At 42.4% G+C, this 14,114-nt stretch overlaps 1 protein-coding gene across 32 annotated transcripts in view; it reads left to right on the forward strand.

Annotated features, from left to right (window-relative positions):
* MAP2 (microtubule associated protein 2) overlaps positions 1 to 5,341 on the forward strand; it is a 340,514-nt gene extending 335,173 nt beyond the window's left edge. For all 32 annotated transcript variants that reach the window (XM_084643737.1, XM_084643738.1, XM_084643739.1 and 29 more), the window contains one exon: positions 1,259 to 5,341. In XM_084643737.1, the coding sequence (XP_084499863.1) occupies positions 1,259 to 1,474 (216 nt within the window). In that variant the 3' untranslated portion in view covers positions 1,475 to 5,341. The remainder of the gene's footprint in view (positions 1 to 1,258) is intronic.
* The last annotated feature ends 8,773 nt before the right edge of the window (positions 5,342 to 14,114 follow it).

A 14,114-nucleotide genomic window follows, 5' to 3' on the forward strand; every position in this document is an offset into this window, starting at 1 on the left:
TGCACTTCAGCCCAATGTCAGCAGTGACCTGAATCGTGGTGTAAATTACACAGCAGGTATACATGGGTCAGAAAAATGTGTGTCACTTATATACAGGGCTACAGAGGTGAGAGCAGGAAAAGCGACTACTTTTCTGTGGTTGATCCTCTCAACCTGGAGCCAGTGACTCCCAGTCTGCTCCTCCTGATGCCCAATGCTTTTCCCTTTCCCCAGCTGAACTTCTGTTTTGCCTCCAGACCGCTCTCTCCCTTTGCTGCTATTCTAAATCCACACTGGGGTTTTATGTATATTCCCTTCCCTTCAGCCATGCTCACTGGCCTTTTGTGTATGCTTCCTGTGAACATTTGAACAACATTCAAACAATGCAAATATTAGAATCACATACACACATGTGCATGTTCACTTTGCACAAGCAAATACTTACACTGGCATTGCTTGTGTGATCATCCAGTTAGAGAACGGAAACAATATCACGACTGCCAACCACAGCAAACCAGTGCAATTCAAATAGGGTGAAATTCACGTCTGTGCAGAGGGCCAGCTCAATGCCTATGCACCACCTAACTCCCACTTTAAACCTTGGGATGATGCTTTGCACAAGGGTGGATTTTGAATGCTCACAGAGATACCCTCATGTTCAATCCTTACAAGGCTTTTTTAAAAAAGAAAAGACATTTCAGACCAATAAAATGTAGAATAATATATTATTCGATAAAGACATGATATGTTCATGGATATTCAGAAATAGAGGCAAAAGATGGGATTTTTCAGTCCTGCCTAAGGGAGTTAGGTACCCAACTCCCACTGAAAGTCAATGTACATTAGGTGCCTAATCCCCTTAGGCATCTTTGGAATCCCAGCCTAGATTGAATTATTCACTCAGCTGTCGCCTTGGTGGGAATCATTGGCAGGCTTATAGGACAGGACCCTTCTGCTAGAGGACGTGTTCCAGCAGTGGTAGCCCAGGCAAAGGTGATGAGTGACTCCTGAGTCCAGTGCTGTGAGGCTGTTGATCACATTTCTGGCAGGGGCTGAGCTCTCTCAACTCCCACTGACTTCAAGAACTGAAGGTGCTCAGCATCATATGGCAACAGGTCCTTTGTGGGAAGGAGAGAGTTGGCCGCACACCGAAAAGGTGGGATGGTGTATGAATAAGAAAGGGTGTCACCACAGAAGACCGGAGTTTCAAATCAAATCAGCAATAGAAGATCATTACTTAAAAGCAAAGGTTTAAATACATTTTGCCTTTCTTGAACAGATTGACAGCCAGAAGCTAAACTTCAGAGAGCATGCTAAAGCCCGTGTAGATCACGGGGCTGAGATCATTACGCAGTCACCAGGCAGGTCCAGCGTGCCTTCACCACGCAGACTCAGCAATGTCTCATCCTCTGGAAGCATCAACCTGCTGGAATCCCCTCAGCTTGCTACCCTCGCTGAAGATGTCACGGCCGCCCTTGCTAAGCAGGGCTTATGAATTTGCTCCATTTAGCAGTGTATGAAGTAATAATATTTAGACATGAGCTCTTGGCAGGAATGGGCTCAGAGCAGGTGTTACATTCATTCTTTATCATGTCTAAAATTACGTCACATCCCAAGACTGTAGCAACCATACAATAAAAAAAACCCCAAATCATTAAATAGATGCAGAAATTGGCCTGATCTCCATTTACAGCAGGAAGACACTGGGTTTACATGGGTATGCAATTGCAGTGTATGACATTGGATGATTATTGTTGCTCTGCTCTGTCTTGCATGGAGTACTGTACTATGATAAAATGCATTTTTACCTTTCCATGTGCCTGAGGGCCATCCGCCTCTTTCTGACTATCCCAAGTTGCTCATTTCACGGTTCTGTTGATGGGTGGGAGGAAAAAAAAGTCACCCACTGTAACTTATTACAGGTTAAATTAAACTGAAGAGCCTAGTTACCGGATGGGAATGGCATATAAAGGAAATCAAGTTTAATTTAAAAAAAGTGTTATTTTGTATAAATGGGTAGAAGGAGAAAGACTGGATTAAGTTATTAACATTTTGTGGCCTGGATAATTATGTCAGTGTATAGCTGATTCCAATAAATTATTTAACTGATAACTAAAAATAGTAGTTGAAAAACATTTGAATTGTGCTTGAGGAAGTGGCATTTTTAAAACAAAAACACTATTGAAAGGAAGCACTTCCATTTCAATGGGCTTGTGTCTGATTAGAATGTCGGTTAAGCGGCTAGATTTGTGTACACACTACCGGTTTCACATCCTTTCCATCTGTTTGATACAGTATTATAGATATATATATTTCTCTGTGGCCATTTGTGATACGCCCTCATATACTTGAATATTATACTTCTTTATTCACAGTATCTGTGTCTCTTGCACCCTTTGGTGTTGCAATTTTAGGTATGTAAAAGTAGATGTTAGCAGGGTTTTTTTTCCCCTATTCAGAAAAAAATACATAAAAAGACAAAAACGTTTAGCATGAAACTGCTTTCTGTAACAACTAAAAGCCGTGACCCTGTTTTAGTGTCAGATGCAAGTCTCTTCTGTGATGCTAGAAAAATTATTCCTTTTCCCCACCCTCCTTTTTTCACCAAGACTGATTTTGTGAGTTCCAGATGTTTAGAAAAAGGGTTTCCAAAGCGGTGGGTTTGGATTCTGGATTTTTTTAAATCAAAAACAGTTTGATTTTAGCTTTTTTTAAAGCTTCTATAGTAACAATGAATGTTGGATTTATTTTATTGAATTTTTTTCTTTTGCTAAAGTTGAAAAAAGTATTTGGGTGTCATTCCATACCTTCAGTAGTGTCTTATGTGTACACTCGGGCACTCTGGTAGTATAGCAGTAAACACTGTAGAGATGCCAATAAATTATAATTAATAAATTAAATAGATAAATAAAATGAACTCCCTAGCCTGGATCACCAAGGTGACTGAATAGATAAATAGGGCATCTTTAAATCTCAACAAAGAAGCAGCAAGTGTATGTTGATTATAAAAAGTATAAGAAAAGTGTGCATAAACTTGCAGAGAGATACATAAACATCAGATCTAATGGAGTTACTTGAGAGAACTCCAACACAATATTATGGACACTAAGAAAACACTGCTGAAGGTAATAGGGTGGTATTACTCATCAGTGGATAACAAATCTGCTGATGTTATGTACAGTAGACATTATAAAATGACAAATTTACATATTTGCAGATTGTTGGCTCTCTTCCTTTTGAAATCTCTAGCTAATCTTTACACTGTCAACTGAGCTAGACATGAATTGTGTATTAAGTCAACCTTGTGTATTGGAAGCTTTTGAGTACTCTGTTCTTTTTACTATGTGTGTGTGTGTGTGTGTGTTGGGGGTTGATTGAAAAGAACAGAGAGAAGAAGTTTGTGTCTGTGCAGAGGATTCTTATAATTAATAGCAAAGGATTCCACAGAATTAAATTCACAGTATTAAACTTCACAAATACTAAAGAGTAAATCTTCAATGTGATGAATGGAGATTTTGGCCAAGCAGTTGTTCCCTGTGGCATTAAGATGAATTATATGGCTCAAACTCCATGCATCTTACTGAAGATGAACTCCTAAATAGCCCCACACATCAACTCTGCAAAAAGCTTTTTCACACTATAAAGCACCTAATGCTGTTTGTAAGTCAGTTATTTTATACAAAAGACAGGGAGTTTAGCAAACATGTTAAGTGCATCAAGAGGATTCTGATTTCTGCCTTGTAATTGCTGTACTGTTGCTTAGAATAACCAATGGGAATTTACATGGAAATAATGTTTGGTGTGGTCCATAAAAATATCTTGCCATTGTTTAAAAAAACAAAAGGAGGAAGAAGAACAATATTTTTGATCATGTTGCTCTCCATCAATTAATGCAAATTAGCCTTGCAGTGTTTTTATTATGCCTTTTGCCAATGTTAGGAAGAGCCTAAGGTACTGCTGAACCTCAGCTTCACTGAAGTTGAACACAGCTGGTCAGAACAGTATTTAAATTGTGACTCAAGTACTTTTTATCCTGCTTTAAAAAAAAAACATTCTGTAGATGGTGATGTTTAGTTATTGCACATACACATCCAAAGTCAAACTGACGTAACACACCAAGTCATTTACTTCATGCTTTGAAATGAGCTTTCTTGTCTTCATTCAAGCAAAGTCCTTGTAATCAATAATTGTCCTTCCATAGAAAGAGTTCTAGAGCTTTTGTGAGGAGCTAGATGAAGATAAAAGAAACCAAGAGTTTATATTAAATAAAATGCAAGTTACATTACGCAACTCTAGATAGTCATTGAAAAAGCTCATAAGAACCTTCTCAAGAAGAGTGTCAGTTTAAAAACTTTGCAAGCACTTGGTGGCCATGTTCCAGTTTTCTGGAACCCACGTCTTTAACAGTTCTATTCTATTGGCAGGTTTAGCCAGTCAGTGACATCTAAGAGCCAACTTCTCTCTATTTGTAACAATGAATAAATAGAAAATTTAAATTAATCCAAATCGGTTAGTCATGGGAGAATCAAAACTGAGTATGTTTGTTGAGTGGTAGGACAATGGAAAAGGCACTCTGAGTGTCTCCACATCAGCAAAATATCTGTTTCTATGTAAACCTAGGCAGGAAGAAATCCAGTAAAAAGTTGAGCAGATCTTGGTCCAGCAACAATGAAGGAGAAACTAATAATGATGAGGATACTCCTGTGACCACTAGACAACACATATTTTCACTGTATAGCAGTAAATGGTATTAGCCAGCTAACACTATGTTAATGTACAGTAGCAACATTTCTTCCCTCATTATGACTGCTTGCAAATATATATAAACTGGCCTATCTACACAACCCAAAGGGAGTTGAAAGGCGGTCTATGTGGACTACTGTATATGAGAAAAGTTTTTGCTGGGCTGGACCAAAATATTTTCTGAAAATCAAGTATGAACATCCCTTCAAAGACAGATGTCTTTAAGTGTAGATCACTTTTGTTATATAAAATGAAGCAGATAGAATTTTAGCCTAGGTGTGTGTAGAGCTCCCTTGCTAGTAATCTTACTCAAGCAATGCCCTCTACAGGAAAATAATTTACTTTCAGATTTGGAAAGGTCAGGCATAAAAGCCACTTCAACTTTAGCAAAGAGAAAAAAGAAACAAAAAAACCAACATATTCTGTATGCTGGGATTTGGAGGAATACAGTCTGCTGTTACAAACCTGTGTTTTTTCTGATAATTCTAGAGCCTGTTACCATAAAGAGACATTTCTTGAATAGCTGGTGGTAGTTAGTTCATGTTTTTCAATCCAATTTGCAATTGTATTTGTTGCTGTATAGTGATTGTTTTGCAAAATAAAATTGCTTGTCATCTAACCGCTTGTATCTTTTATTTGTGATGCAGATCATATTCCCCACCCACTCACTGCATATCATTATATTGCTATTAAGAAAATATAAAATAACAATATACCTACTAGCAATGCATACAGTCCGTCTTAAGACGAGTCAGAGCAGATGAAGTAGTGGCTCTCGCTTACTTCCCCTTATTTCTTGCCAAAGTACTCAGTTTTACAGCCAGCACATCAGCCTTTAGGGAAATATTTCTCTGCTTCATATGAATGAGTTACTTTCTTGTTTATCCTGGAGTTCTAGCCCAAATACGAAGTTTAGCTTGACTGTGGATTGAACAGTTAGGTTCCCAAGATAAATAACTGACCTCATGAGTAAATCAACTTCAAAATTTTTAGACTGACTTTAGTACTTTTGAAGATGTCTCTGGAGCTGAAGTCGTCTATTGCACCCCAGAACAGGTACAGCACAGACAGTGACTTTACAAATTTCCCTGTACTGCCCCTCTGGTGTACCTCACTCCAGATTTGGAAAGAACACCTGTAGGAGAGAATGGATAGGTTCCATCTCTAACTCTCTTAATCCATGGTGTGTCTGCCAAGGGCATATATTCGTGCCAAGCATGATGGTATTTTTATTCTATAAGAACATAAGAGCTGCCATACTGGGTCAGACCACGGTCCATTTTGCCCAGTATCCTGTCTTTGACAGTGGCCCACACCAGATCTTCAGGGAGACTATACAGAACAAGTCAATTATGAAGTGATCCATCCCTGTCTTCTGCTCCCCACTTCTGGTAGTCAGAGTTTTAGGGTCTCCCCAAGCATGGAGTTGCATCCCTGACCTTTTTGGCTAATAGCCATTGATGGACCTATCCTCCATTAACTTGTCCAGTTCTCTTTTGAACCCAGTTATACTATGCACACTTGCCCCCCGGGAACTGGAGTGAGAACTGTCAACATGTTCTACAAGTCAATTTTCTTTACAAAGTAAACAATGACACTGGGGCCCTCAGATGGTCTATTGAGAAGAAAAGTCCAATAGTAAATTTGCCCTAAGTGCAACACTCAACCATTCATATATTCTTAGTTGTTTGTTTATTTAGATCTCAGCCTTATTCAATCTCCACACCAAAGCTTGCCCATCTTTACCAAAAGGCTAAAGTTGCTACTGAGTATATGCCACCATAAATCAGCACTTTGTTTTCTTTTGCAAACGCTTACAGAATACACATCTTGGATTGGAGGGAAGAAGAAAGAACCCCCCCACCCCCAGTTTAAATATGTTTTGTTTCCACACCATGAACGGGACTCTCATAGCCAGTTGGGCAACAAGAAATCCTGCAGGTTTACTTACCCAATCTCACAAATGGAATTTGTTCTGAGGAAGAAGATATGGAGAGGGTTGAGTTCTACATAATGAAAGGAGGAAGCTATCTTCAGTATTCTTCCTTACACTACATACTCTTTGGGCTAAGAACCAGGTCATCCACCTTCCTGTGCTGTTGACTTGTATAAGGAAAATGTCCATCCTGCAGCAGATGGATTTGCCTCTTTATTTCACTATCCTAACATGACATTTGTAGCTGTTATTACTGCTATCTTAACTCAAGTTTTAGGAGCAATCAAGTTTTTCCCTGATTCTGCAATGCTAACTCACATCTCATTGCTTTATCTTCAGTGGAACTTCTTATATGAGTAAGGGTAGTAGGGTCAGGCCCTTAAATTGCAGAGGGACTGAGATAGCCCATCCAATTACACATTATTAGTATTGAGATTTATTACGAGCAATAATGATTTGCCAAGGTGTTTCTCATTTAAAACATCCTTTCCCCCCATCACTATTACTGTATTTGAAATAAAACTCTTTAGAATCATACCACTGAAATCTATTTTCTTACCAAGGTAACAGCTGCTCCCTTCTGCACGAAAAAAAAAAACATGGCACAGGGCTAAAGGGATGAAAATCTCCATAAGGTTCTCCTGACTCAGATTGGTACTGATTTCTCCACTGGTGGAGGGGCAGGGATAGCACTCCCAGAATAAATCACATTTCCTACTTTCAAAATCTTCGGAGAATACTGGAAAGCAAGGACAATCCCAATAGAGAACCCATGTCTGGCTGCCTCTGTGCCACCAGCCCCCGTCCTTGTCCCCGCCCCTGCCCTCCCCATCTGCCAGCACAGATCGAACAGAATTACCCCATCTGAGCTTCATCAGCTGGAACTTGCCCTGGGGACACCCATAAAGGCAGATCTCCCTCAGAAGAAGGGACAGCAGGAAGCTGGGGCTGTATTACCTTTCTTAAGGAATATTTGCAGCATAGGTGCTGGGATGACATGCACCCCCTTCTAGCTGATTCCCTGTCCTCCCCACTCCTCCCCAAATCCAACCATTACCTGCACCCTTTCCACTCACAGAGCCACCAATCTGTAGAAAGCCCTTGGTGCAGCTTGGAGGAAGGGGGAAGACAGTGCCCTGGATCTGGCTGATCCTACATTCTGTGTATAAGGGATATGGTCCATGAACATACAATATGATGCGGGCTAATTTAGCTACAACTAATCAGAAGAAATATCTTGGAGTCATCGTGGACAGTTCTCTGAAAACGTCCACACGGTGTGCAGCGGCAGTCAAAAAAGCAAACAGGATGTTAGGAATCATTAAAAGAGGGATAGAGAATAAGATGGAGAATATCTTATTGCCCCTATATAAACCCGTGGTACACCCACATCTTGAATACTGCGTACAGGTGTGGTCCCCTCATCCCAAAAAAGATATACTGGCATTAGAAAAGGTTCAGAAAAGGTCAGCTAAAATGATTAGGGGTTTGGAACATGTCCCATATGAGGAGAGATTAAAGAGGCTAGGACTTTTCAGCTTGGAAAAGAGGAGTCTAAGGGGGATATGATAGAGGTATATAAAATCATGAGTGGTGTGGAGAAAGTGAATAAGGAAACGTTATTTATTTGTTCCCATAATATAAGAACTAGGGGCCACCAAATGAACTTAATGGGCAGCAGGTTTAAAACAAATAAAAGGAAGTTCTTTTTCACTCAGCACACAGTCAACCTGTGGAACTCCTTGCCTGAGGAGGTTGTGAAGGCTAGGATTATAACAGGATTTAAAAGAGAACTGGATAAATTCATGGAGGTTAAGTCCATTAATGGCTATTAGCCAGGATGGGTAAGGAATGGTGTCCCTAGCCTCTGTTTGTCAGAGGGTGGAGATGGAGAGATCACTTGATTATTACCTGTTAGGTTCCCCCCCTCTGAGGCACCTGGCCTTGGTAGACAGGATACTGGGCTGGATGGATCTTTGGTCTGACCCAGTATGGCTGTTCTTATGAATGAAGGGACCCCCTGCTCCATCAGATCATGAGGGCATGATCTGCTCCCAAATTATTTTTGTCTTCCTTGAGCATATTCCCTGGTTTGTTGGGATGCTCTGGGAGCAAAGCAGGCAGCAGGGAGGGTATTTTTAAATAGAAAAACAAAGTGTATGGAAGCACATAGCTTTTGAGAGGGGAAAACATGGCACAAACTTTACTAACACAATAAATGAAGGAGCCACTGCCCTCCTTTTAGCGCCCATTAGCTAATAAAATGCTATGGGTGGACAATCAGCACCCTGCTATGGATGTCAGCCCCTAGTCTCAAGGGAGAGTCAAGCAGGGACGTTCAGGAGTGAAGACATGAATTGCTTCTCCACTCGCATCGGTGCAAATCAGACTTAACTCCACTGCAGTCAATAGATTTACATCAGTGTAAGAGAGAGGAGAATCAGGCCCAAAGGAGGTAGGATGGCTTTATGTTAAAAACAAAGCTGGAATTATAACCCAGCAGGACACAGCACCACGAGTAAATCTAAGACCCCGATGCACCAGAATGCCAATGGGATGCACGGGCATGAACTGTCCCGCCTTCTGCAGCTTTTGCCCTCCTTCCTGCCTCACCCTCTCACTGGGGCAGGCTGAGGGCCGGAGTGTGGGTGAGCCGCTGAGACCCTGTAAAGCTACTGCTTAGACAGACCACTAGGGGGCCTTGTGGGAGAAGTATAAAAGCTGGCTGGCAGGCAGGCCAGGAAAGCAGTGATTCTCCCTGAGTTTCTGTGCTCAGGGGAGCAGAATAAGGTACCCTGCTGATGGGTAAGTGGCAGAGGCAGAAGGAGCCTGAAGAGCAGCAAAGCTACTGAGGAAATTACCCCTGCCCCAGTGGTGTGAGGGAATCCCTAGTTGGAGGGGAAGAACTGGGGGGGAATGAACACCACCACTGGGTGGGTGTTTGGGGAGGGGGCCACAGACCTGTTCAACAACTACTCAGCGGCAGCTGGGGGAGAGGGAAGCCACAGCCCTTTCCACCTACCCCCACCCCTGTTTGACTGAAGCAGCTATGTAGAGGAGAGCCCCACTTGTTCTGTGAACACCTTGGTCTCTGTGTGCTTGCTATGGATGAGGGCAGGGGAACAAAGATGCTGGTGATCTATTTTGCTCACTTCCATTGCTGGGTGTGAACATGTTTAACCAGGAAGCATGGACCTGCATTAGGAATTACTAGACACATGCAGGCTACCAGAGCCCACTGGTCTGTGCTTTCTTGGCATGGCATAGCCCCTGCCCACTTCCCTGGTGTGTCACTATCTCCAGCAGCTGCTCTGGTCATTGTGAAAAGGGACCTCCCTGTTCCATTTCAGCCATTTGCCTGGGTGGCCTAATGTGGGGCCATATCCTGCAGGGCTTAAAGTGATAACAGTGAGAGTTTCACCTCAGTGAGGCATGAAAGAGGCCTGCAGGATCTAGGCCTTGAGAGAGCCATGTAGTTGATTTGCTATGAAATATTTCTGCTATTATTCCTGCTCAGCTCTAACTTCCTAAGGGGGAAAGGTGCCTCATCTACTACTTAGATTTGTATTGAAGTTTATTTTGCAGTACTTTATCAAACCTCTTACCTGCACCCTGAAGGCCTCTATCTCCTACTAAGAAAAAACTCAGCTGCTTTAGCTTTGCTTTATAACTAATGCCCTTTAACATGGGCATCTCCTTGCTGATCCTACTTTATTGTGGCTCCAAAGCACTCCTGGTTTCTGCATTAAAATAGAGACCAAAATTGGATAGAGTACTCTAATCCCTCATTAAACCGTGCCTTATAAAGCTTAAAATCACTTTGGAATGCCTCAGACTAAAAAGCAGTGTCTTATTTTCCTTTTCACTGCAATTGGCCAGATGGTTATAGACTTGGGGGGGTGTTCTAAGTAATTCCTAAATCCTCTTCTCGCTACACTGAGTGAGCTACATCACTGAAGTTCAAACTCCCTTTTTTAGAGCTTATTTAATCAATAGATATTTAGAGACCAATGCTTGCCTGAGTTGCTTGGTGATCTTAAGGAAACTTAAGCCGGGGGGGAGAGAATCAGCCTGATGCAGCAACAACTTCAAGCTGAGCATATCGTCCCCATAGTAAAGAAAGCAAATTCTGCAAGACTAGTCTTTCTAGAAAGTTCTAGTCTACATTGTCTTCTAAACCCCTCTGATGGTGGTTAAGCTGCTTATCTGTGCCATGTAGGCCTGCTCAGAGCAGAATTAGATGACATGGCGCTTATGACCTCTGTTCCTGCATGGAGCCCTGTCTATACTAGTGCTCTGACTGGGGATAGCAACAGTAAAATTCTATCAAAAACATCCCACTGTAGACACAGCCGTGGATGCCTGAAGCCATGCTTCTGCATGGTAGATATAAAGGAATTAAAGTGGGCAGTCGAACACTTACACACTAGAACTTCAGAGCCCTTGGATGGGAATGGGTCACAGCCCACATGGCACAATACTGCAAGGTTCAGAAATAAAACGTAACCAAGCTACTCTGAACTGCCCTGCACAAGGAAGTTGGTGCTATTAATCATCTACTGAAAGGAAGAGCTAATGCTAGTAACATGCTTCAGCTGTGGGGAAACATCCTCAGTGAAGGAGTCAGCACTGAGAAAAAAGACAGTGGATGAGGCAAAAAAATCTTCTTTAAGCAGGTACAGCTAAAGCAATCCCTGAGTGCAGCTGGAGAGATTTGTCTTGGCACTGTCAGGTGAGGAGCAGTGATTAGCTAGGTACTTCAATTAGCAATCCTGCCTTCTCTTGCTGGCTTAATATCTTATTTTTAATAGTACATGGTATCTGATATACCTTAAGCCAGTGGTTCTCAACCTTTTTGGACCAGGACACACTTGCATAGAAGGCCCTAAATGGAATGACACCACTGCTATGCCAGACAACTGAGCAGCAGAGAACATGTCTCTCTTCCCCTCCGCCCCCAACTCCTGCCCTGGCACGATGCAGAGCTTGGCTGCATGGTGCTGCTTGCAGCAGCAGTGTGGGGTGAGGAGGCTGGTGGCCTTGAGGAAGAACCAAGGGAATAGATAATGCATTTTATATTGTATAGTGAGACAGGTGTAGTCCCTTATGTCTGGAAAGGATTTATGGTGGACATGCAGAGTCCCAAGGCTTGTCTACATTACCTGCTAGATCGACGGGCAGCAATTGATCCAATGGGGGTCAATTTATAGTGTCTAGTCTAGACATGATAATTCAACTGCCGAGTGCTCTCCTGTACTCCACCAGGGCGAGAGGCGGAGTTGATGGGAGAGTGTCAGCTGTCGACTTACCGCAGTGAAGACACTGCGGTAAGTAGATCTAAGTACATCAACTTCAGCTATGTTATTCACGTACCTGAAGTTGCGTAACTTAAATTTTGTTTTCCCTCCCCACCCCAAGTATAGACCAGGCCCCTGTTGCTACTGTAAAACACTACAAGAGGAAGTGTGGTCTAGTGGTTAGGGCACTGGACTGGGACTCTGGGAGCCTTGGTTGTCCTCCTATCCAGCTGTGTGATCTTAAGGATGTTGCATTGCCTCATTTTCCTTCCCCTCCTTTATCTGTCTGGCACTGCTTCTAACAATATATTTGAACAGCGCAAATTGCAGTGAGGGCCTTACTTTTGGGGGATGTGCTACTAGGCTACAAATAACAGATTAATACTGCCCATGATATATAGTAAATGCAGTGGAGTAGGTGGGCTTCTGTTCTGTCTTAAGCCACCATATTGGAAAAGGGCATTTTTTTTTCCCACCCCAGAGCACTCCTTAAGAGTCCCTAAGCCAATCCTGTTACTTCAGCTGTGTAGTGGGGGCAGGTGGCTCAACATGCCCTTCATAATCTAGTTGAATCAGGTTCCAGTTGCGATCTCTTGCTGTTACCCCAACCTCTTCTGGCTATCTTGAATCATGACAAGAAACCAGAACTGGTTTTGGGCCCTATGTGGGGAATAATTACCTCAGTATCTCTGGCATTACATAGGTGTTCCCTATGCAAAGCGTCCAGTCTTCAGAAGAGCTTGCTTCTCATTTAGGGCCTAAAATAAATGGTCAGACTTTCAAAAGAGCTCAGCACTCCTTGAAAATCTGGACTTAATTGTGGGTTCTGAGCACTTGAAAATGTAGCATTGAGGTCTCTTGAAAATATGGGCCTAAGTGTGGGGGCTACTGCATGTCTTGAGGCCCATGCTATTCAGTTATACCAAGCAAAAGTCACGAGATATTTAGACTCATAGACTTTAAGGTCAGAAGGGACCATTATGATGGTCTAGTCTGATGTCCTGCACAACGCAGGCCACCGAATCTCACCCACCCACTCCTGTAACAAACCCCTAACCTATGTCTGAGCTATTGAAGTCCTCAAATCCGGGTTTAAAGACTTCAAGGTGCAGAGAATCCTCCAGCAAGTGACCCATGCCCTGCACTGCAGAGGAAGGTGAAAAAACCCCAGGGCCTCTGCCAATCTGCCCTAGAGGAAAATTCCTTCCTGACCCCAAATAGCATCACAAGCCAACAGGTCACTATTCTCTTTTTAATACACTGCAGAGGTTGCCCTATTAGACTCCTCAGTGTATTATGCTGTGACACTCCATGTAACTCATTTACTTGTCTCCTATTCTATAGGCCTGTTGCATATCAGTGTCTATCTTGTGCTCAAACAAATTATTCAGGTTGATCCTATTTACTCTGACTGCCATAAAACACAAGTAGGTATCATAGCAACTGCATGTCGCTTTGTTCTGATTTGTTTCCTGCATGTCTAAGCGGCAAAACAGCACCAGAGAGACTCCCTGGGATATAAAGGAAACAACCCATCCCCTTAATACAGAGATTTTTTTTTTCCTAGATATTTAATCACTGACCTCTATTTGGCTGTCAAGGAAAGCTGGGGTGGGTCTGAGGCATTTCTTACTGGGGCACCATCTTGTTAGTATGTAAGTACACCCAAATGGTGGCTGTTAGTGTGAATGACAGCCCCAGCTGTGAGCAGATAATCTGTGGTTTTTACAAGTAGGATAAAGGTTAATAGAAAATGTGTTCCTAACTTGCAGTCTGATTCTCTCTTGTTAGTTGCCAGTTCCCCAGCTAGGGAACCCCTGCAGAGCAGAGGCTGCTGTAAATTGCAGCAGGGACCAAATTGGCCTGCAGCTACTCCAGAATTTGGGAACCACATAAAAAGCATAAAGCCACCCTTGCCTCTCTTCCTTTGTCTTGTGCTAATTACAGCTTGGCCAGACCAGAGAATCTTCACCTAGATCTGAGATCCTTGTCCTTCTGAAACTCTTCTTCCTCACTGTTCCTTTTGCACCAGCAGATGGGAATCTCCATGTTTTAAAATCCTCTATTTATGATGACACTTCAGATTTCTTCCACTAGTTTGAGATTCCCAGTACTTAAAATGGCAAGTATGTAGTAGAAATTTTACCAGTTTGCACAGG

Source organism: Lepidochelys olivacea (genome assembly GCF_965140295.1).
Source record: "Lepidochelys olivacea isolate rLepOli2 genome assembly, chromosome: 11".
Taxonomy (NCBI): domain Eukaryota; kingdom Metazoa; phylum Chordata; order Testudines; family Cheloniidae; genus Lepidochelys; species Lepidochelys olivacea.